Genomic DNA, 23939 nt, shown 5'->3' with positions numbered 1-23939 from the left:
TCACCGCCATAAACAATGGCTTTCAGCGATATTACCCATTCCCCGGCTGCTGCCACTTGCGTTATCCCGAGCCCAGACCATTAATATTTATGCATTAATGGCCGCCTTCTTATGTGTTTCAAAATTATTTATACACTGTGGTTTCTAACGCCGTGGAAGATCAATGGATGAGACCTTAGTTAAATTAGTAATTTTAGTGGATAGTAGGATTTATAGGAAAATCATATTAAGATATTATACAGAACCTAATTTGTATATCTAAATATTTACATATATTAAATTGGTCTAACTACCAAAAATTCAGATACAAATAGCTTATTCTTTACACATTATATATAACGTAACATCAGCAAATAAAATAGGATGGAGTATATCAAATCAATTATTTTAAAATCAGGTTTTATAGTCAAAGAAACAGCAACATAATAAGTATAGGGATTTAGGCCATTTTACGAGAGATTTGAGAAAAAATTGACCCAGTAACATCTAATGAACTAGAAATTATTATTTAGCGAAACCGATTGCTATTAAATACATTTTAAATGTAATACACCTGTTTCTATCCGGGCTATTTTATTACGGTGTGAAAGTAAGCAGACGTAATAGTTCTTCATAAACCGGGTACGGACCTTCTGCTTTTCTCTGGTTACAGGACTATATTTAAACTACATGTCGTAAGTGAAATTTATATAAAAATATAAATATATAGCCCGTTGAACAATTTGGCTTAAGACGCTCTCATTCCGCTACTGACCAACAACACAGAGTTGTAAAATATATTCAAGAGTTAGACATTGATTAGATTTTCACTGCGTTTGAAACGCAGGTTTATTAAACTTAAGTTAAAATAATTAACGTGTATTAAACCTGGAGAATATTTCGAATTTTAATTGGAAATAATTTATAATTATATGTAGTATAAAATGTTATCTTATGGAAATATTTAGTTGTAAACCTATTTTTAAATGAATTATAAATGTAAAGTAGTTTTTTTAATAGATTCAACCATTTTGACTATCATTGAAAATTCTAAATATTCATCTATGAAGTGCGCAAATTAACGCAGTAACGCGATTACAGTAAAAAATGCACTGGGATCAATCGCATATCTCTCGGACGCGCACGTGCGATATCTTTCCGTTTATATTGTAAACACACAGCTACACAATGGTTTTAATATCTTATTTAAGCCATTAAATTTTAAAATTGAGTAAAAATATTCAAAAATAATATTTAAAACCCAAAAAATTGATGGTCCGGTATTCGTACATTCGCTAGCTTCGGTACCTCATGACAGTGAAGTACTGACAGTATGTATAAAAAATGGCTCAAGGAACTTATACCTGAAATACATCAGTATTTAGGTACATCTCAAACAACTGTAGTTTAGTTTAGATTCATTATTTAAGGTCGGTTTTTAGTTTTTTTTAAATAAATTCTTCTATGATTTTTTCTATAGTTGGGTCTTTCAAGGAGAACGGGCCCTGGAAATTAGTCCCCTTTCCTCCTTCTCTCGGCAGGCCTGCTAATAACCTTGTCGTTAGTAGCACAAACAAAGAAACTTGCGAAGTTCTAGATAGCAATAGATGTAACAAAATATATCATATATTACTATCAAAGAAAAGGACAAGAGTTATACAAGATTTTAGAGTATATGTAAGTGTTTACTGTAACTCAGATCATTACTTTGTAAAAAGAATAAATAAATAAATATTACAAAATACAAGCTAAATTATTGCAAACAAGAAAATAAAAACAGATTAATCAGTATATAATAAATGGAATAAAATGACAATGCCTAAATATTATTATAAGTCTAGAATCATAGTCCAACTACTTAAAGGTGATAAAATAAAATGTGAAAACTAAAACAGAAGAACCTTATTTAATGCAGCTTACAATGTATAATCAGCAGGCTTTGAAATTATGATTAGAGAGCTAAGAATGAAAAGATTGAGCGAATATTAAATAAAATATTAGCAAAGCAAATTTAATTTTTTTAATTATTTCATAAAGATAATATTATTAAATAAATAAATAGTAAAAAAAAAAATAATAAATTTGTATTTATTAAATTGTAAATATATTTACATTTAGTAAAGTATTTATAAAGGATAGATTAATATTTAATTATATAGCCCTAAAACTCCTATTGTTAATCAGATTAGCGTACAAGCAAATTCGACGCAATTCTTGTGCGATTATCTTATTAAGCGGTAACTTAGTCGCTAATGTACCTAGAAATAATTGTCTTAATTGTCCTAAGAATAAGCTCCAAATGATGAGGGTTAAAGCTTTAAAGATTTAAGCTTTCGAACAATGCTTTTCAACATGTCGAAAAGGTCACATTTACATAGATTTCGCTTGCGGCCGGAAAACCATTATTGGGTGTCAGTTCTGAAGATTTAATATACATATAACGTGCATGCTGCGTGAAATAAAAAATATATTTTTAGTATGCTTTTTGGCATTCTTCTAATACTAGTAAAGTTCATCCAAGTTTGAAGTTGAACAAATGGAAAAAGTTATTTCTATTGCCGCTGCACCATTTGCTTTTTGCTTACTCAGCCATAACATGTTGTTAAGGTCAATTCAGCGTTACGAAATCATAAATAGCTTTCTGATTTTCTATGGCAACATTCGAGATTTTTTATTGTGTAAGAGTAAAACCAATACTTTAAGAATTCATTGACATTATATTTTACATTTTGATAGATAATTATAGTATAATAAACATAAGTTGAATAAAAGAAGTTATTCTTCGAAGTAATAAAAAACATATTTTTATCTTAAAACCATAGGAATTTTTAAGAAAAGCGTTTAGCATAATATTTTTTATATATTGTTATAATGCAATAAAGATAATATTTTAATTTAATCTGAGTGACACATAATACAAATATTCAAAAAATCGTTTTTTTAAATAAAATTTAAAATACATATATGTATATGAGTTGTTTCTGAATGTGGCTCTGTATTGTAGAATCTCCAGACCGATAACTCTTAGGGAGTCAGAGGTAACGATTGGGCTGAACCAAAACTTGCGATCAAAGTGGAAAGGCTGCTTTCTTCAGATAATAATATTGTCAGTATTTATTAAAATAATAAATGTAAAATTTAGACTTAGATAGTTTTTATGTAATTAAAAACATAATATAATAATAATAGATGATGATAATTAAATAATAAGTTTTAGGCTCATGCTCATTCGTCTGTTTTGATTTGTTTTAAGCTCAAGGTATAAGTCGTTTCTGTATTAGTATCATAGTGCATGATTGATAGGAGCGTTGGAATACAATTTATTGCATTCTAAATGTAGCGTCTACTTAATAGACGGAAGTTAATAGGGGGCGGTGTCGACAATCGTCCTACGCTCGGCAACTTTGAGTTTCGAGCTTTAGAGTGCTCTAGAGTCGTGTATTATTGACCGTTGCGAGCAAAACGTTAGCTCTTGAGAATTCTTCTCTTGCACGAGCCATATAGTTTCTTAATAGGCGATAACTACGAGAAGCTAAACATATAGATAAGGCTTATCTATTTTAGGTGTGCATTGTATATTTTTTTAATATTTATTACTGTAAATTTCGTTTGTTTAAGAGACAGCATTGGAAGTACTTGTCAAGTGATGATGATCAGATTTTTAATAAAAAATTTAAAAATATATACTTCTGAAATTATTAAATGGTGGTGTCAATTTTTTGACAATGCTCAGCTAGCTTTAGTTGTGAGACAGATCAGTGCTACTCAAACATTTTCAATATCCGTCCAATATATATTTTTCAATATCAACTAGGGATTAGATAAAATATTTTAGCGAATAAAAACAACTTTAAATTTTAATATAAGCAATAACGCTAAAGCAAATATTGCCGTAAAGACTAAAAAACACATTTAACCCTTTAAACAGTATCGCCGTACATGTACGGCGGTCGATCTTTTGCTGTTTTGAGGTACACTAGCTAGTTATATAATTACATATGTAACTTAAAATAATAATAAATTTAAATTATTAATTTTTTTTCAATTCAATTTAATGTAAATGATTTTTATAAAAAATAATACTAATAAATTAAAGAGTACCTACGATATAAATGATATAAATGATTTTTATAATTTAATTAAAAATATTGAGAGTATCTGAATTAATCTATTTTTTTTTACAAAATCGTAATATTATATAAAAAATATGTCAAATAAATTTACGAAATGTAATAATAGAAAATTGTTAATTTTTTTTTTTAAAAACATACTAATACAAAAAAGTAGTAGATTAAATCAAAGCAATAATTTACTATAAAGCAATATAAATTAATATTAAATAAATAAACAACATAAATAATTACGGAAAAATACGTAATGATTTGTATATTAACAAACCAACAAATGTGTATAAATTTACTCACTACTCAAAGGGTTAAATAAGTTCAAATCTTCGGCTAAATATACTTACATTAGCACTTAATGCAAAGTGTTTTATCTCTTTTTTTCACTTAAATTGAAAGAGTTTTGTAGCTAATATTTAACTGTAAAAATGAAAATAGCTATAAGCCAATAAAATGTATTGTATTTATATTATATATGTAAAATTTATTATTGAACAAAAAAATACTAATGTTATTATCAACGTTTTAATATCGTTATAAAAATAACAAAATTATATTTTTAATGATCATGTACGAGCTTGGTTAATAAAATCTGAACTGGCCTTAAATAGACATGTCTTCTTATATGAAATAAGCAAATTAAAGATATTTTTTATCTTTATTTTATAAGTTAAGCAGTTTAAAAAACATTTCAACGGGTCATCGAGGCAGAGACGATATTTCATCGTCAAAACTGAAATTTATCGCGCAAAAACGAAATTAATCGTGTTTATTCAACGGTAATATCGCTAGCAAATCTCCAGGAGCGAAAACAAGATTTTGACGATTGCATAACTGAGAAGCTTTTTTCACCACTAACGACCTTTTAAAAGCTCGCGATAACGATCGCTTTCGCCGCGATCTCGCGTTTAATTTCGCCTTATGAAAAAAATCGTACTCTCCTCCTTGTCGGGAATAATGGAAAAAAATGGGAACGAAGGGATAAATAACGGCTGCGATTGTTGAACGGACACAATATCGGGGCTACTCTCTCGACACAATGCCATAGTACAAAGGGCGACGATTTTAAATTTTCCCCTTCTCGCTTAATGCCCGACGAGATTACCCGCGATCTTTATACTCCAAATTCTCTGGAATTAGAAGAAAAAACGGAGGAAAACGTGTTTTCCTTGGGCAAGATCGACGATGCTCTGCGGCATAAGGTCGACGCGAGAGGTTAATCCGGTGAGGGGGTTAGGGTAACAAAAATTGCTACCCCCGATATTACAAATTTAATAAAATTTGCAAATATCGCCGCGCCTGGTGAAAGGGTTCATTTACTCCTTTATTGGCGGTGTAAGCTTGTATTTTTTATTGTCGGCAAGGTGTGCCTTGAAATCCTGATCGCCTGTAACTGGTAAGAATACTAGAAAGTTTGCAACTTAAGATTTTCTTATTTACAATAAAATTCTAATAAGTTTTTTACAGTTTTTACTATTGAAGAAGTGATGGTTAATTACTTATAAGCAGTCAATTTGTTTGGAATATATATTTTATTTCTCAAGATTCTTATTTATTTTGTAAATATCCTTTACGTGAAATAAGAATGCATTATATATTTATTTATTGTATTTTGAAATATAATTATTAGCCCCATTTTCGCCATTTAATCAAAACACGATAACTACTAGAATTATGAAATCGACACAAGTAAATTTTTCAGTTTTTTTTTATATCATAATAAGCAATTTGTCAAACATAAACAAAATAATTCCCCTAATCAAAATACGTGGTTAAAAAAATTGTGTAATGTCATGCTCAAACAGAAAACTATTATGTTGCAAGCTTAATATTAAAATAATTTATTAATGTAAATTACAGTGAATTTATTGAAATTTTTATATTAAATTAAAATCATACCGTAGAGATATATAATCAATATTTGCTCTAATGATCCTAAATATCTATGAATTAGTAGCGTATCAATAGTCCCAAGTTTTTTAAGACAAAAAAACAGTTGATCAAGAATATTTGTGGCATATCTTAACAACAAATTCTCAATAGTTGGGTTACAAAAAAATGATTTAAAAATTATTTTTTTTATTTAAAAAACTTTCTATGACGTTATTTTATCCTTTTGACTTCGGAAAATGTTTTTAATTTTTGAATGAACTAAGTAATTGTATTATTTTGTGATATTTAAAAAAAAAAAATATTTCAGGGAATGTATTAAATTGATTAAAGCGAGGTTAATCTAATGCAATCTAAAGGAAAAAGTCTTCTGCAAAATGAGCTATGTTTAAATCTAGTAATTTACTATACTATTACATTGATTATAAAGGACATAATCAATAAGCACATATCTTATAATACAAATTAAGGTAATTTCAAAGATATTATCATTATTTAAGGTATGACAATGTAATGATTTTTTGATATTCCATTAATATTAAGTATGAAAGCAACTGATTATTTCAGGGATACGTTAATAAAATATCGTATTAAATCAAATCTACTATTTGCTATCTCAAAGTAAATCCATTAATAATATAACAATAAATTGTAAAATATATAATACTACTTTATTGTTTGTCTAAATTACATTTTTAATAATAATAGTAAATAAATTAATCTTCATTATCAGTATAAATGTTTAAATAATTTAAAATAAAACGTAGGAAATTTTTATATAAAAGTATTATAAAAAGATCGAATTTTTAAAATTATTACTGAAAATGATTGTTTTCTATAACTTATTATTTCATTAGGCAAAGAGCTGATTTTGAAAAAAAGAATTTTAAAGCAAATTAACAAACCTCTTTAGACAGCAGTTCGTTAATTTATTATTATTAGCAAAAAAAAATTTACGGAAAAAATATAATCATTGCAAAATGTTACGTTATTATTTTTAACTACATGGTAACCATGGAACAGTATTTGATAAAAATAATATTAAGATTAATATAAATTTAGACACAAATATATTCAGAAAATTTTTTTTTTAATAAACCTCTAAATAATAATAAATATAAAAATTATTTTTGACTTGTAATATTAACTATAAAAAATAAGATTCACCTTAACCCAAAATTATTCAAATTATACAGTACAATTTTTATATTTATTTCTTCAAAGCCATTGTAATTAATATTCAATGTAATTTTGCTTAATTGTTAAAAAAATCTTAATTTTTATGAAATAATTTTAAATAAGTAATCAAATACATTTTTGATATTCTAAAAAGTGTGAATAGTCAAAAATTTTAGCTGTACATATATTAATGTATAATGCTTTTATTAAAAAATTATTATGCTTTATTTTTAATAAATTATGCTAACCACTTAAGATATTTAAATTATAAGAATTTGCTATTTTTTATAAATATAAGAGACTAATCCAATAAGTAAAATACTAATATATTCAGTATGTTTTTAACTATTTTAGTTTTTGTGCATATTTGTAGTGAACCAATTTTTTTTAAACATTAAGAACTGACTATTAAAAATACGTTAATAGAAATTACTACTTAAAAAAATTTCATGCTATTGTCACCAAAGATCTTTCAATATATTTTCTAGCTTTTTTCAATTATTTTTTTTTTTAAATTGTCCAAGTACTCCAAATAAAATGTTTTTATTTTGTATGTTCTAAAAACATCAAAAACATTTTTTTATCAAGCAAAACTATTATATTTAGTCATAGCCATAATAGCTTTAAGATGTCAATAAACAAAATAACAAAAAAAACACTTTTGTAACTGCCGAAATTCTAGAAATTGAGTATATATTTCATAGATGATATTGTATAGCTGTGGTATTTCTTGAAGTAGCGTATATTTTTTAAAACTTTTTGAAGTGAGTAAAATAATGAAAACTTAAAAGTCTGTCTGTAATAATTTATTACAGATATATTTTTTTAGCATAACGAGTTGTAATATTTTTGTTCTTTAGTCATTTTAATTGCTTTTTTAATACCAAAATTTGTATGTGTAATAAGCAATATTTATTATTCAATGCTTATGAATATTAAAATCTTTAATCGTTTACTATTCGATATCCAAATAGTTAAAAATAACTGAAATTTGGAATCTCTTAAAAATGCAACGGTATGCTTTGGGGCGATTTTTACAAAAAATCAGTGCCTTTATATTAAACAGCTGTTTAATATTGTATTGAAATAGTAATAAAAAATAGTATTTATAACAGCCAGTGAAGTACGTGCTAATTGTGCTAATTTTTCCTATGAAATAACATAGACTAAGTGGCATATATATATTTGCTACCTCGCACAAATACTGTTAAGTAATCGAAGAGTATATAAAATAATAAAATAATAAAAAAAATAATTATGATTAGAAAAATCTATGCTTGAACAATTTTTTATTTTTACGCTGAAGTTACGATACATATTAAATTATTTGATATATACTGTATAAATTCTCGTAGGATATAATCCGTATTTTTTCCTTAATCTAAATATATATTAAAAATATTCCATAATTATTTTATATAATTTAAAATCTAGATAAGGTCTAGTTTCGAGAAATCTATTCACTAAGTAATTACAGATCTTAAATTATTAATACTAACAGAGATAATTTTTGCTTATTAATTTTGAATTTTTAGTTGCAACATTACAAGTGGTAAGCAATAAAAATGGGTTACCATAATCGACAACTACTAAGTTAGTAGTAAGACACCAGACTGATATCAAAATCCGTGACATATATTTTACTAATTTAAATTTGTTTTTATTGTTTATAATCAATGGATGTTACTATGCACATTTATTTTAATTATTTCATATTTTTTCATGAACTTTGTAATAATCCATTCAGATTGAAATTATATAATTATTACTGATTTTGATTTTCCAAAAACAATATAAATTAAAAAATAAAAGGGTTCATATGGGACGTAAACTTAAATATTTTAGGTATTAGTCACTGAATTATAATACTGGTTTATGGAGCTGAATATGAGAAATTATTATATCTTAAGTTTTAATTTATATGGTTTTGTTATTTATTATTGTAAAATGTTTATTAAGGAACTATCGTATAAGATGAACAATTAATACCGGAGTTGCTCGGTGTATGTAGATATTAGTTTACAGAGTTGTCAAACGCCTCGGGATACTTTGGCGAGGCTAGCTCTGTAAGTTAGCGCGAAAATTCGCGAGGGTCGTCCTGTGGGTTTCGTGGCAAGTTCGACCAAACAGACCCCGGAGCCAAATTGCGCGAAAGTCGTTAAGATAATACATACGGCGAGTTTTCCACGAGGTGAAAATTTATATTATTCGGCTCAAGGTCGTTTTTTATCATATTTTACATTTTATATTAAATTATGTGTATTAATTTAATAAAGAGACACATAAAAAATATATAAATTATTTAATAAAAAACAATCGAAGAAAATTTTTTTAAGATAATTTAATACTATTTTTTTTTATTTATTTACGGCTGCAAAATAGTTGAACCACCCCTTCTGCAAGTTCATGAGAGTACATCGTAAAATTTAGAGCAGAGCAATTTTAAAAGAAATTGACGCATTGACAATAAGAACAAACCCTCAAATTAGGAGTGGCATAAAACAATTTATTATTATATTCACACCAGTGCGGACCATACGTGACAATAGTCTAAATAAACTAAAGGCATCGAAATAGTCATTAATCTCAGCACTTTGATATTCAAAAGAAACAGATCAGAAGGGTGCCGTATCTCACACTTATTTATATATTTACCGACCGTTTTTAACCTGTTAAGATGCCAGGTTCCAATCTGTTTTAACTCAAACGCAACGGTCATAAAGGTATAGTAAGTGAATGAGATTATCTAAATACACTCCTAGCTCATTGTAATTGGTTGTGGCAGAGATAAGTTAGTGAGCACTATCTCAGGCTAGTCAAGTATACAAAATCGTTTGAAACTTGCTTCCGACAACACATCAATAATTTTCATATGTGCTCTCCAATTTGTACACAAAAGAGCTCATACGAAATTTAACGAACAGAAGCCGCTGATTATAAACATATGAATTAAGAAAGCAGCCGCTTCCCTCTTCACGTCAACTGCCCCCGCTCGATGTATCAACTAGCTTTGCACCTATACATTTTTTAGAAATGAAGTTTTGCTGAACTTTATCAAAAGCCTTTTCGATATTTAATTGATTGCCTATGTCAAGAAGCTTAACCACAAAATTAGAATAACAAGGCAGATTCATTGCTAATCTTATCGAAACAAAAAAAATATGCTGCTTATCAAAAAAATATATTTTTCGATATTGAAGTAATTTGGTTGTTACTGTTAAAATCGACAATGGCTTTCAATTCTCTATCATAGTATGAAAGTCACTACTTTAATTTCCATACATCGCAAAAATACATATTTGTTTTTAACAAAAAGCTTGAAACAAATAAAAGCGGATGTGCAAAAACGTCCTGCATTTATTTAAGCATACTAAGGCCTACTGATGTTTTCACTTACACTTATGTAATATTTCAAACATTAGAAAATAATACGGAAACGGATGTGCAATAGATTTCTGTATTTATTTTAACATTCCAGCTTAAAAGAAATATCAACTATAAATTTATTTGAAATAAATAAAAAAATATTTTAATTTAGTTACATTTAAAATTTATTGTAAAACTGATATTGTGCGGAAAACTATATTAGCCCACATTTATTCGGCTGTAAGAAAATGTGCGAATAATAACTATGGGGCTCCCTTGTTTATGAAAGCAATTAGTAATAGAACGCCTTTCTTCCTTTTGGGTACTTTTGATTATATTACATTTATATGATTACATACTTCTATGCTGTTTTTGATAAATGTCGTTCTATGAAAAAAGATAAACTTAAGAAAAGGGTATATCAGAAATTGTTTTCAAAGGAAACATATTATCTTTAAAAAATAGTATAAGGAAAGTGAAAAAACAATAAAACAATTCTAAACTATCTTAATTTAAAATGTAAGCAATTTATTGCTGTCAAATAGTGTTTATTTATTCTTAATTATTATTATTGCTTTATTTTAAAACAAGACCTTCTAAGAAAATATCAAGTTGCGTATATGGCAAAACATATTAAAATATGTGATAAACATTCTACGGATCTTTAATTACAATATAATATATAATAGTGTATACATATGTACATCTAATATTCAGTATATAAATATAGACATGTTTACAATTATTATTATTATTATTATTAACCGTATCACCCTTTCACTTTTCTCAGAACAACCATTTGCTAATAAGACCGAACTCGCATATCCCATGTTTAAAGCCGAGATTAATTACCGTACGTGGGATCGAATTAATCACAGGCGGATTATTAATGTAATAGTTGGATCGTATATCAGATCGGGCGATAGCGGAGTATAATAATTTGAGAGATGGTTTATGATGGCAAATTAGGTATCTACCTGAGACGATGAACATTACTCCCGACGAGAACGTGAAGATACGTCTGTGACGTGCGCAATGTCCGATGGTACAGCATATGTATCCGATGAACAATATTGCAGTCGCCAGCAGCAGGAAGAACGACGATTTGATAACTGCGTCTGAAACAATAAAAAAGATTTAATATAACTATATTTTTAACTCAAATTATCACACTAGAAAATTACTGTTTAAATTCAATGAATAAGTAATGTAGATTAATATAATATAAATTTGACTATTTAATTAAGACATGAAATATATAGTGAATCTATTTCTTTAAAAAACGCATTTATACTTTCATATTCATGCTTCACCATATCTTTGAAGTAGCAATACTGTTAATACTTTGTAAGCTGTATAAGTTGAGTTTTTTATTAGTGGTATTAAAATCCTAGACTTTATTATTTAGGCATAATCTCTTTATTCAATGGATTAAATACTGATTAAGGTTTTTTTCTGTTTGCATGAAATATTTTTTATTTTAATTAATATTAAGACTCCACTATATGTACTTTCAATATTGTATTATTTATCCTGCTCTTTACATAGGCTTTCTTCTTGATGATTGTTTAGTTTGAGCAATTTTTGATTATATATGTTTTCTCAATTATTTTTTTCCTGTTTCTGTCTTTAGATGTACTTAGTCTGAGTTAAAAGTTCAAGCTTTATTTTTGTTATTTATTGTTTTTTTTTTCTATTAATCCATTTTTTTAGAGCAGAGTTGCTGCTAGTCTATGTTTTTATTAGTACAGCTTTACCTGTTGGTGCATTTATTTCAACTCACATATTTTTTTCGCTTCGTTTTTTTGTGCAATCACTAGTCTACGTTCGTCACGGTAGCATTTAGGCGCGTCCTGTGAGATACTTTCCCTTTCGCTCGCTCGCGTGCTAAGTGACGCGAGCGAGCGAAAAGGAAAGTATCTCACCGTACGCTCCTGGTACCAAATTTTGACTTAAGCGTACAGGTATCACTTTATGTAGTCACTTTGATAGATCTTTGATTACACTGGTATACTTCTTAGTCGAAACCTGTTTTTGACATGATTTTTAGGTGTAATACTATTTCATAATATTAAGTACCTAACCTAAGTTACTACCTCAATCTACAAAATTTTCAGTTTCTTAAAATTATTATCCATATCCAGATTATTAGGCTAATTATTAATAGAGGAAAAGTTGACAAAAAACGTATTTGCTGATCTGTTATTTTTAATTTAATAGTTACCAATCATATTAATTTTGACAAATTATTGAAAAAGATTTTAAATACTGTCAGAACCAACCAGTTAACTGCATATTTTTTTATACGCATGTTACAAATTAATTAAATTGTTTGTAATTAATTATTTACACGTGTTTCTACTTGATAATTATTATCATTAGTACACGTGTATCGTATTAAATATTTGGTATAAACATGGAGCGATTAACATAAATAAAGGGCATTAACCAGTCATCGCAACGACACAGGATCATCTACGCCTCACTTATACCTGGCTTCCGTCACTACAGCCCCCCCTTGAAGAGCTGGCGCTAAAATGGTGACCTACCGACGTGATATGAACACGCAACCGTCTGATACCGACAAAACCGCTTACGCTCTTCACCTATTGCCCCTTGCCTTTACAAGCAACAGTACATGCCAACGCCGACCACCGTTAGTCGCCCGTCGGTCTAAAATAATCTAGCAACTGACAATTGTCAGCAATGAAACATCGTTTGTGGACGCACAAAGAGAGATTCTAGCTCCGGCAGCATCATCAGCATCAGTTCCAGCAGCAATCTCTTACCAAAAATGTTCTCTTGGCTTTTGTAAAAATATTTCACAACTCAATGTAATTTGTCAGTGGTAGAATGAGAACATTTCGAGCAAGATATTATTATTTTCAACACGTTCGAGTACTTTCTTTTCAATTATTTTTTAAGGATAATAAACTTATTGGTCTGTTTTTAGAAAAAAGCGTTAGGACCGTAACTGGTGAATATAAAACTATTACACGGTTGGAAAATATAGACAAGAAAAAAACGAGTTTTTAAAATATGCAATGGCAATTGGTTTAGGAATTTTAAAGACTTTTTTAGGAATACAGACATATTTGGAAAAACGAAACGATAATATAATAGTTCATTTATTATTAAGGTTCAATTTCTTAGTTTTAATTTCCAAACGTTGTGACTATATAACCGTTTTAAGTAACCGACTGTAATAGAGTGTAATTAAGTTTTTTTATGTATCTTAATCAAATTATTTTTTTTTAATAAAAGCATACAAATATTTTTTTATTGATTGGATTTATTAATATTCGTAAGCTTTAGTTAATAAGATTGAATTATACGTATACTAAATGACAACAAATACTATAAACAATTTTATAAAATTAATTATGATGCCAATAATTGAGAATAGACCGATTCTAAAAGTTAAGAATAAACATCTAAGATTACTAAGCCTAAACATAGTGACTGACTCAATACTCTATGTTGTTAATAATCAGTGAATAACACGTGTTACCACTTATCACACATTATTAACAGTGATAAATACTTTAAGAGCTTTGAGGGCGCCGCCGTGGAATTAATATTAATCATGAGATTTAAATACAACCCACGCTGCTTATGCATTCTCCGTAGATATCCATGGTCCAGCATCCCGATGGAATCCGCAATTAAGATGAACGAAGGCTCTAATGGACCGCAAATGATTCGCGTGACGTCACGTAAAACATTACCGACGTCGTAAAAGTTTAACAACTCTCAAAACGTGATTTCGTTTTAATTATAAATTTAACACCCCTGCAGAGAGACATGATCAAGAAATATTTTATTGGATGATTCAAATTTGATCTCTATTTCAATGCGTAAAGATATATCATTATAATATAAATGATATAAGACAGATTCCCATTAAGTATTTTATATATTTTTTTTATCAGCGTTTCTTAAATTAAATATCAGTAAACCTTAAGATTTTGCAAAAAAAATATATTAGTTATTTCCATTATTCACTTTCACACACATAATAGAAAAAAAATATTTTAAAAGAATTATTTTTAATAGAATACAAAATGTAACGTTAGTTCTATATGATGGTGAATCGAAATGTATCATATTCATTGGATTCTCGGCATAGCATCTATTCAATCAAGCAATTTTTAAAGTTGCTCAGGGGTGGTGTCGGCAACCCATCAATGCTCTTTAGAGTGGCCCAGTGTCACGATCGCATTCCTAATTCTTCCACTTCAGCGCTTTATAACCCTTATTGCATGAGTCATCTACTTCTTAACTAGCTTTTCAAATACAATGATATTTTTTGCGATATTTATGAGGAGCTGGAAAAATATATTTGGTATGGTGCTTATCTATTTTAGGCGTACACTATAATTTTTTTATTTTTTTTTAATATTAAATTATGTGATTATGGTTTTTTTAATATGTATACGTAAAACTGTCTAGTTATGCTCATCATATATCAGATTTAAAATAAAAATAAATAAATACACCATACTATTATTATGAGAATTGTTCGAATGTCTTGAGAAAAGTGCGACAAATTGAAAATGCTCCCATCTTGTCGCATTATGTCGCTTAATTAATTTCGACAAATAATAATAAAGGTGGCGATTTTATTAATTCAATAATGGAACTTATTAATGGAATAATCAAATAACGCTAAACGACCAGCCGCAGGATAAAAGGCGTCGAAATTTTCAATTTAATTTTCCTATCAAAGGTTACGAGGAGCGCTTGAGGATCCTCGAAATAAAAACAAAGGGATAAAGAGGAATCAAACATTTTTTCCTCTAGAAAGGGTACGATGAATTTTAGCAAATCACGTTTTGAGACTTAGTAAACTTTTACTTATAGAAATCAGTTTAGCATTTCCAAATTTAAATCAGATAATATATTTATAATGTCAAATATATTTTTAGTAAAATGATATTTTTCTTTCCTGTAAAAATATCTTTAAATATAATTATAATTTTAAAATATAAAATTAGAAATGATAAATATTTATTTGTATACATTTTAATTTGATCAAATTATGTATAATAAAATTTGCTTCGTATATTGCAAATTATATTTTAGATTAGTAAAAAATATTCCACATTCGTCCATAAAAGCTTTGTAAGCATATTTCCTATATATATTATATAATACTAAAATGGGTATTTATACACATATATATGGAAAAAAATAGGTTAAGGGACAAATAATCTTGTTTTGGTAAGTGATTGGGTATCTTATCTAATGAATTACGTATATTAAATTAATTATGTTTCTTTTGAAACGATAAAAACAAACAATTTTATTGGAAATATTTCTTATTATTGAATTTATTTTAGGATACTTATATAAGTTAATACATTGAATAAATTATAAAAAATTATCCTTATTACATTCTCATTAATTGTTTGTTTTCATTATTTATGAAGCTTTAACGCTTAATATTTTTTTTAAATAATTAAAAACTAAAACTCGAGCTAAATAAATGATACTATAAAAAAATATAAATACAATTACTGTTACAAATTTACTAAAATTGAAAAATCGGTAAAAAAACAACAATGAGTAACAGCTTCAATAGTGCAAAAAAACTTAAAATTCAAGAACGACGAAAATTAATTTGTTTATATTAAAAGTATGAGAATAGTAAAGAAAGAGAAGATATCTGTTAAATATTAGGAGATTCTAAAAAAAGATGACGTCTTTAAATGAGCATTTGCTCCTACGACAATTATTTTTTTAATCCATAGATCCTAATTGTCGTTCTGACGTTGCTGAAAAACTTATCCATTTTAATTGTCCACGATAATTGTATATTTTTTTATTTTTTCATTGTTTATAATTTGACGATGACGAACAAAGTAAGCAGGGCCAAAGTGTGGGGGTGGGGTTTTTTGGCCGTCAAAAGCTGGGTGCCCGCCCATTAGGGTTGGACTCGCATGGCCCTAGTACTGGTAACGGCAGTGGCGCACGCAAGGGATAACACATAGCTATACTTCTGTTAAGATTCTAAAAAGCAGGTGGTTGTCAATTACGTGTATTAATAAAAGCAAAGCTTAAGCATTTAAAAGTACATAAATTAAACCGTCAAAAGTATTTTCGATGTCCAAAAGAAGCAAACTTGTGATAATAACAAAATAACTTTTTATATTAATAGCATAAAAATAACATTTACAAAAACAATAGGATATTGTATAAATTATATGACACTTGGGTATTAAATATATAGTTTTTTTTAATGGATTAAATATATTTTACAAAAATATGATTTAGGAGCAGTAATGTTTTAAGACTAAACTTAACAAAGCACTTTGAGCGTATGGTGTCGAATATAAACATCATCCCTTTAGCGTCGAATTTAATAGAATAATCATATTCTTTTGGCGCAGGACTCGTGATTGTTGGTGACCTTTTTTTACCCCAAAGAAAATCCAACAAATACTGTCGATAAAAACCAACCGTGTCGAAGTGGGAAATTCGTCGTATTTAACCAAGACTGAAATAGCAAAAAATTCTCAGACCTTCTACGAGTCGTTAACATTTTTTTGTCCCTTCGTTTTTATTCTGATCTCGCACAGTCGCACACTACAAAAGGCTTTCATTTTCCCCTCGAAAAATGAAAAAAACTGAGTCCACTTACGACTAGAAGAAGAGGAAAAAGCTTGGCATAGATCATTACTTATTCTCAGGGCATTTTATTTATGACGCGGCACTTTGGTCAACAGCCGAGGAAAAAATAAAATATATTGTAAAGGAGCCGGCCGATAAATTACTATCAAAATATTTCGTTCGAGTGGACCTGTGCGAAATATGACAGTCCACTAGAAAGTTGTACGTCACAAAGCTGGGGTAATAATTCACGAGGGAATGAAGTAGTGAGCAACGCAGAAAATAGCGTAGTACTAAATCACGGTGATGATAAAATAATAGTCTTCGTTATTCATCTTTAAATTATCGCGGGTACGTGACTGCGTGGTCTACTCTATATATTCGTAAAGTTAGAGATAAGTTTGGCGAGAAAGCTCTCGACGACTTTTTGAAGTTGTTTAAAAACGCTTGAAAATTGTCACCCAAATAATATATGGAATCGTTGTGCCAAATATACTGAGATATTATTAAAAAGTTTTACAAATTTATAATTTCAGAGCATTTTAAAATTAATGCTATAAATATTTTGAAGCAGCAAATATAATTATTTTAATATCATATAACATTATTTACTCACATGGTATCGCCATTGTTGAATCGTTAGGATCCGGCGAATATTCTTCTTTCGGGAAATAATCTATCTTGTGGCACTCGAAATTTTTCTCGCCGGCTGAAAATAAAAAAATAAAACATGTATTCATTTTATTTTTCACATGTGTAATTTCTAGCAAAAAATAAATTAAATTTTTAAACACAGTTAAATGTGTAAATTATTTTTTTATACACAACATAAATAAAAAATAAAATATAACACATACACAAAGGCGTTTCTCATTTTGACACTGGAACCCTTTTTTTGTTAAAAAATAATTTCTGTCGGAATGCGTGTAAATATTTGCTCTCACAGTAGAAAAAAGCTCTCTAAATATTTAACTGGACCTTTTACGGTGACGATAGACTTTTCCGATAGGTTAACTTTTGCCTTTCATTAAATTCTCTTACGATCGAATAAAGATAATGTTTAATTTAAAAACACAGTAACTAATAACATCACTTTCTTAAAGAAAATATTTACCCAACTTGAACTGGGTTTGAACCGAAAGCCTAATAATAGTCAGGATATTACAATAACCATTCGGCCAAACTATTCACTAATTCGTATATAATTTTGTGTTACACAGTAGGGGACAGGATAATTATTCCCATCTCATTAACCCAAACCGTTCAAGGGAAGATAGTGTCCTGTGGAATTGCCAAGGGTTTTAGATTCGCAATTAATTTCAATAAAACATCATAACGTGTTAATTATTTTCTTAATAATATAATTTAATAACAAGGAATGATTTTTATCAACGGAAATAATAATATTTATATTACAAGAAAATATGTCATTTCAGATTTTATTAAAAATGTTTCTTAAAAGCAGACTGAATAATATTTGTAGAATGCTTTGTAAAATTCATATAATTTTTTAATATAATAAATACCATTTTTTTATTAATCGTGATACAATAAGACAAAAATGTTTCTTAACATTACATCACAAATATTTTTGGTATTGATTTTTTAGAGCTTTTGCTAAACATAAAAATTTTAATTTTATGTTTAAATGTAAGTGATAAGATAGTTATAAAAATATATGTAGACTTTTGAGGAAAGTATACAATTTACATAATTAATTGCTTATTAAATACAAAAAGATGCCTTAGTAATTGTAATTATGTTTTTATTAATAATATTAGTGCAAAATTGAATTAATATTCATTTTTTATTTTATATGTATAAATAAACTAAAAATATGGTACACTTTTTGTAATAAATATATTATCAAATCACAGTAGATATCACTTTTGCAGTTAAGGCTGGTTTTTATTATTTAAAAAACCCGTAGCATTATAAAAAATATGAGTTAAAAATTTTATATATAAAAAATAATGGATTTAATTTGGGTTAAGAACTGTTTTTAATAAACAATTATTTTCCTTAAATGTCAAGTTTTTATACATTTGATAACCATATCTATTTACACCGAAAATTTTCTTTAAAATAAAGATATTGTTACAAATTTTCCAAGATTCAAGATTATTTTTTAATAAAACCTTAATTTAAAAATCCTAAGACTGAATTTTTGTATAATATTATATATAGATAAATAATATTCTTAATAGTAATGTGAAAATATTAATAATATTTAATCATTAGCATTATTTAATATTATTTTTTAAAAGCAGTCACACAAAGCTTTTAAAAGCATATAAATTTTAAAAAATACTGAATAAAATTAATAAAAGTGAAGTAATTAGGTGATAAAAATATATATTTAAATTAGTTCTGCTGTAGATACTTATTAGTTCATTAGTAAAATAAGAACTTTATTTTGATTGCTTGGCGACTTTCGGATGCTATGTTTGGTTAACATAAAGGGTTGCGATTGCGTCCCTTATTCTTGCCCGTTAAGGTCTGGACGTTCCTCTTGCACGAGCCATTCAGCTTTTCAAACAGATTGGTAAACACAAGGATATTTTTGCCGATAGCTATAAGGGGGTAGAAAAAAGATTGAGAATGGTGTTTATCTATTTTAGGTGTGCATTACTACTGTTTTTATATTTTTTAAATTTATTAATATAATTATTGTTTGCATTAAAAAAACCTGTCAAGTCAGATTTAAAAATTTAAAAATAAAAAAATGTCATATTTTGAATGAATGTAAAATATGCATTACAAAAAAATCGATTCTTTAATTGAGAAAAGCTCTTAGAATAAAAGAGCATTTGTGTAGATTATTAATATACAATAAAATTTTGTATAAATAAAATTTATATTAATGAAAAACGACACCTTAAAATATGTAAACTCGCTACACGACTTTTACTAGCTACTCATAATTTTTGTCTGAATAGTTTAAAAAAATATGTATGTGCCTTTTTAGCTCTCAACTAAAACTTGACGAGCATCGATAGATTGTTGACACCACCCTCAGAATCGTTAAAAAGTACTTTATCGTTTTACAATAAATACATTTTATACGTTGTATAATAATAACATAAAATTCATAAACAAGATATATATTACACATAACTAGTAGGTAGAAGAATACAGACTTAGAGGCTTTAAAATCCTAATATTATGTTATTCGATCATAAACATGTGATTTATAAAAACGAGTTTTAAACGTATAAGAAAAAAGAGCTTTGACTTGAACATCCACTTCGAAGTTTAAAGCATAAGAACTTTAAAAAGTACCTTAAGCTTTACTCATTAAGTTAATAAGAACTTTGACCAAGAGAAAGCTGATCTAACTTTAGATCATCGAAGATCGCAGAAACCGCCGCTTCTCTCTTTGCATCTCCTAGTATGGCTCAATGTCCGGAATCATCTGAACAGACCCATTTATAAAAATAAATCTTTATGTATAATTATACGCGATAATCTATATTGCTGTCAAAATTTGTCTCAATAAAATCAACATCCCTGACAAAAAGATCTAGATATTACTAACGTAAATATGTTTCTACATATTTTGTGCATTATTATAAATTATACTTCACATAAACGTATGAATATATACTTTATACACATCTATACTACATACAAAAATATGTATAAAGTAAAACATAATGACCCACATATTTTTTTATAATACACATATCCAGTGATTTATTACCTCCTCTACTGATAAAATTTATACGAGAGAGTGAGTAAATTCAACGCATATACATTATCAAAATTTACAGATTACAACATCATCACAATAATTCAAAATATATAGGATAACATTTAAAAATATTATATGTATTACATATATAGAGATCGCCTGGGCCGTTATAAAAAGTTCCACATCAGCACCAGGGCCGAATTGGATTTAAAAGATGACAAATGTCAGCCGATTCTTGCTGTTAACCCTAATACCGCAATCGGGGTAACGGCCGTTACCGCCGGTTAATGGGCAACGGTTAATGGCTAACGGCCAGCCCAAATCGGACGTTATCAAGCGTCGTGGAAAAAATGAACACACACTTGAACAGGGTCGTATCAGGATTTTTTCTAAGGATCTTGAAAAAATAATAAGAAAATATGGATATGCTCTATCTAACTCGTTTAAAAAGGCTTAAAAATATTTTGTATGATTTTCTTTCGACGAATTTTAGGATAAACAGTTTTTGAAATCGTTCATAATAAAACAAGAATTACCCAATGAGTTATTTTTAGTTACAATGGACATACTATTCAGCTTAAAAGTCTATTCCTTAATAAGATATGGCTATGTTTTGAATCGGGAGTTAAAAATGGTAGATTCATATTATATTTTTAATCTTACATTGCTATATAATTGGCATTATCCCAAATATAATTTTAAATTTAATTTACAATCAATAGATGTCACTTTTGTAAATATTTCGTTGCAACATAACATGCGTTAGCTAAATAAATGCATCACAACGAGATCAACACAACCAATGACTACTAAATAAATAGTAAGACACCATACCGATATAAAAGACTAAATCAAAGACATATTTATAATCAATTACAAATTATTAATATATCTCATAATCTATCTCGATTTTATTTTAATTATTTATCATTATATGAATTTGTGAGATTTTGTAATAAAAATTAATTAAAAAATAATTGCTAATTATAATCCTACAGACATAATAGAAATTAAATAATAATAAGGTCCATATAAGATTCGAAACAAGATTCCACATTAACCTCTATCTTCATACGTACTAAGTATATACTACATGTTTAAAACGTACCTGGTTCAGTCAAATCTAACGTATATGTGCATTAAATCGGAAGCAATGATAATGTTTATGTACTATGAAAGAAAAAACTCACATTTCGTCCTCGGAGCCCGTCGACGAGAATTCAAAATTTGAAGATTGTTTTATGGTTGTTTATCTAGTTTAATCAATGTTTTCTTATAATCCTTACACATATTATGTATATATTTCATTTTCATAGTTATAACATACCTAGTTAATTTGCAATCCGAATATTTATATTCACTCAAATCGAACAACGCCCATGAGGAATTAATGAAAATTATTATCGCGTAGCAAAATTTCACTAATAAATAATACTTATTTAAAACTGTTGTCACGGTAATGTCGGCCATCTTGTTTTATATTTGAATGCTTATTTTTTATTGGTCGACAACAAAATAATACATTAGCGGAGGCTTGAAAGTCGCAAAACCATAAATAAAAAAACAAAATGTTGCAGTTATTATTTTAAAAGTTAAAATATAATATAAAATAAAATCTTTTATTGTAATAACTAAATTAGTGATAAGAATAAGTATTTTTTTATTTATATACAATTTCGATTGGCCACCTTAAATAAGATTATCCTAGTTTTTCTTCATCTTATGTATAAATATATAAGTAATTAATTTAAATCGCTTTAGAGTTGATGACAATAATTGCAATAAACAATCAAAATGCTAATGGTAAATTAAAAATTTAAACAATACCTCTATCTAAAATATTCTTTGTATAATTTATGTTTCGATGAAAATACAATTTATTCTAAATATATTTTCTGAAACTCCGTCAGCATATGGATTATGCTGTACTTCGTTCCCTTAAACTATTTATGTTACAAAGTAAGTAATTTACTACCTGACTGCATTTCAAGAATTAATACATTTACGATATAATTTTGACAAACTACAATACAAACAAACTACAAGAAAATATGTTAAATTATTCATTTGCATCTATTTTTTTTAACTATTTTTAGGGAGTTTTTAAGATTTAAAAAATATTATTATAATATTACAAAATCATTGTTGAGTTCACCCTTAATATTCTTTATGCTTTATATGAATTATATTTTAGAAGAAAACTAAAAAAACAGTTTGATTTCTTTTCTATAATAAAAATAATAATATTTTAATAATTTCGCTATTTTAGTAAAATATTGTTCAATGTATAACAAAGTCAAAAAACTTACAGTAAAGTCAGTAGTTACTTCAACCTAGTGCTTTATCGAAATATATAATTGAACTTTAAATCAAGGAGACACATACGTGAAAAAAAAAAATTCAATAATGTTTCAAGCCGGTAAGATAAGGGATGACTTATCGATGCTAAATCTAGTCATTAAAAAAAATCTAAAATTTTTTTTTACAAAATTCAGAAAGTCAAATATAAAATTTTAGTTTATTTTGAAAACAAACTAAGCGGTCAAGCTCACCGCCCTTGATCGTTCAAGCCCTCAATAGGCTAAAATGGCTCTTAAAAATTGCTCACCATCCGCAAAGATTACACAAGTCTTCAGAAAACTGTATCTTAAAATGGGCCCCTAAACCTCTGCTCTACTATTAAAAATGTACTCTCGTGTCTCATAGTTTGAAAATAACTGATGAAAGTTTATAATATTTTTTTTAGCAGAAATTATCGATTACATCTGTAATACGCTATGGATGCGTTTATATACGATTTTATAAATAGGGTAGATGCCTTTGCTCTTTTATATTAGATGTTTGGGCAAATGCTACGATTTAGGGGCGGGAACAGATTGTTTCTGTCAGTAGCCTTTTTGGAAACGCCGTTATAAAGTATTTATAATTAAAGTCTGCACATTTAGTAGCTAATTTGAACTTGTTAATATATTAAAATATGTCTTTGTTATCTTAACACACTGACAGATCTATATTTGTAATTTTATCTTACGCATCCAAATCGTACGTCGGCGTAACTAATACACTTGTTCGTTAGTTGCACATTATGATAACAA

At 27.6% G+C, this 23939-nt stretch overlaps 1 protein-coding gene across 1 annotated transcript in view; it reads right to left on the bottom strand.

Annotated features, from left to right (window-relative positions):
• The window catches only part of stg1 (stargazin-like protein), a 95333-nt gene that overhangs the window by 15343 nt on the left and 56051 nt on the right, over positions 1–23939 (bottom strand). The window contains exons 3-4 of the mRNA XM_088187261.1: positions 17767–17859; positions 11516–11656 (exon numbers count right to left, since the gene is read on the bottom strand). Of these exons, the coding sequence (XP_088043387.1) occupies positions 11516–11656; positions 17767–17859 (234 nt within the window). The remainder of the gene's footprint in view (positions 1–11515; positions 11657–17766; positions 17860–23939) is intronic.

This window comes from Plectrocnemia conspersa, unplaced genomic scaffold (genome assembly GCF_051122295.1).
Source record: "Plectrocnemia conspersa isolate PC_06_02 unplaced genomic scaffold, ASM5112229v1 ptg000001l, whole genome shotgun sequence".
NCBI classification, from domain to species: Eukaryota; Metazoa; Arthropoda; class Insecta; order Trichoptera; family Polycentropodidae; genus Plectrocnemia; species Plectrocnemia conspersa.
This window is presented reverse-complemented; position numbering and strand designations above follow the sequence as displayed.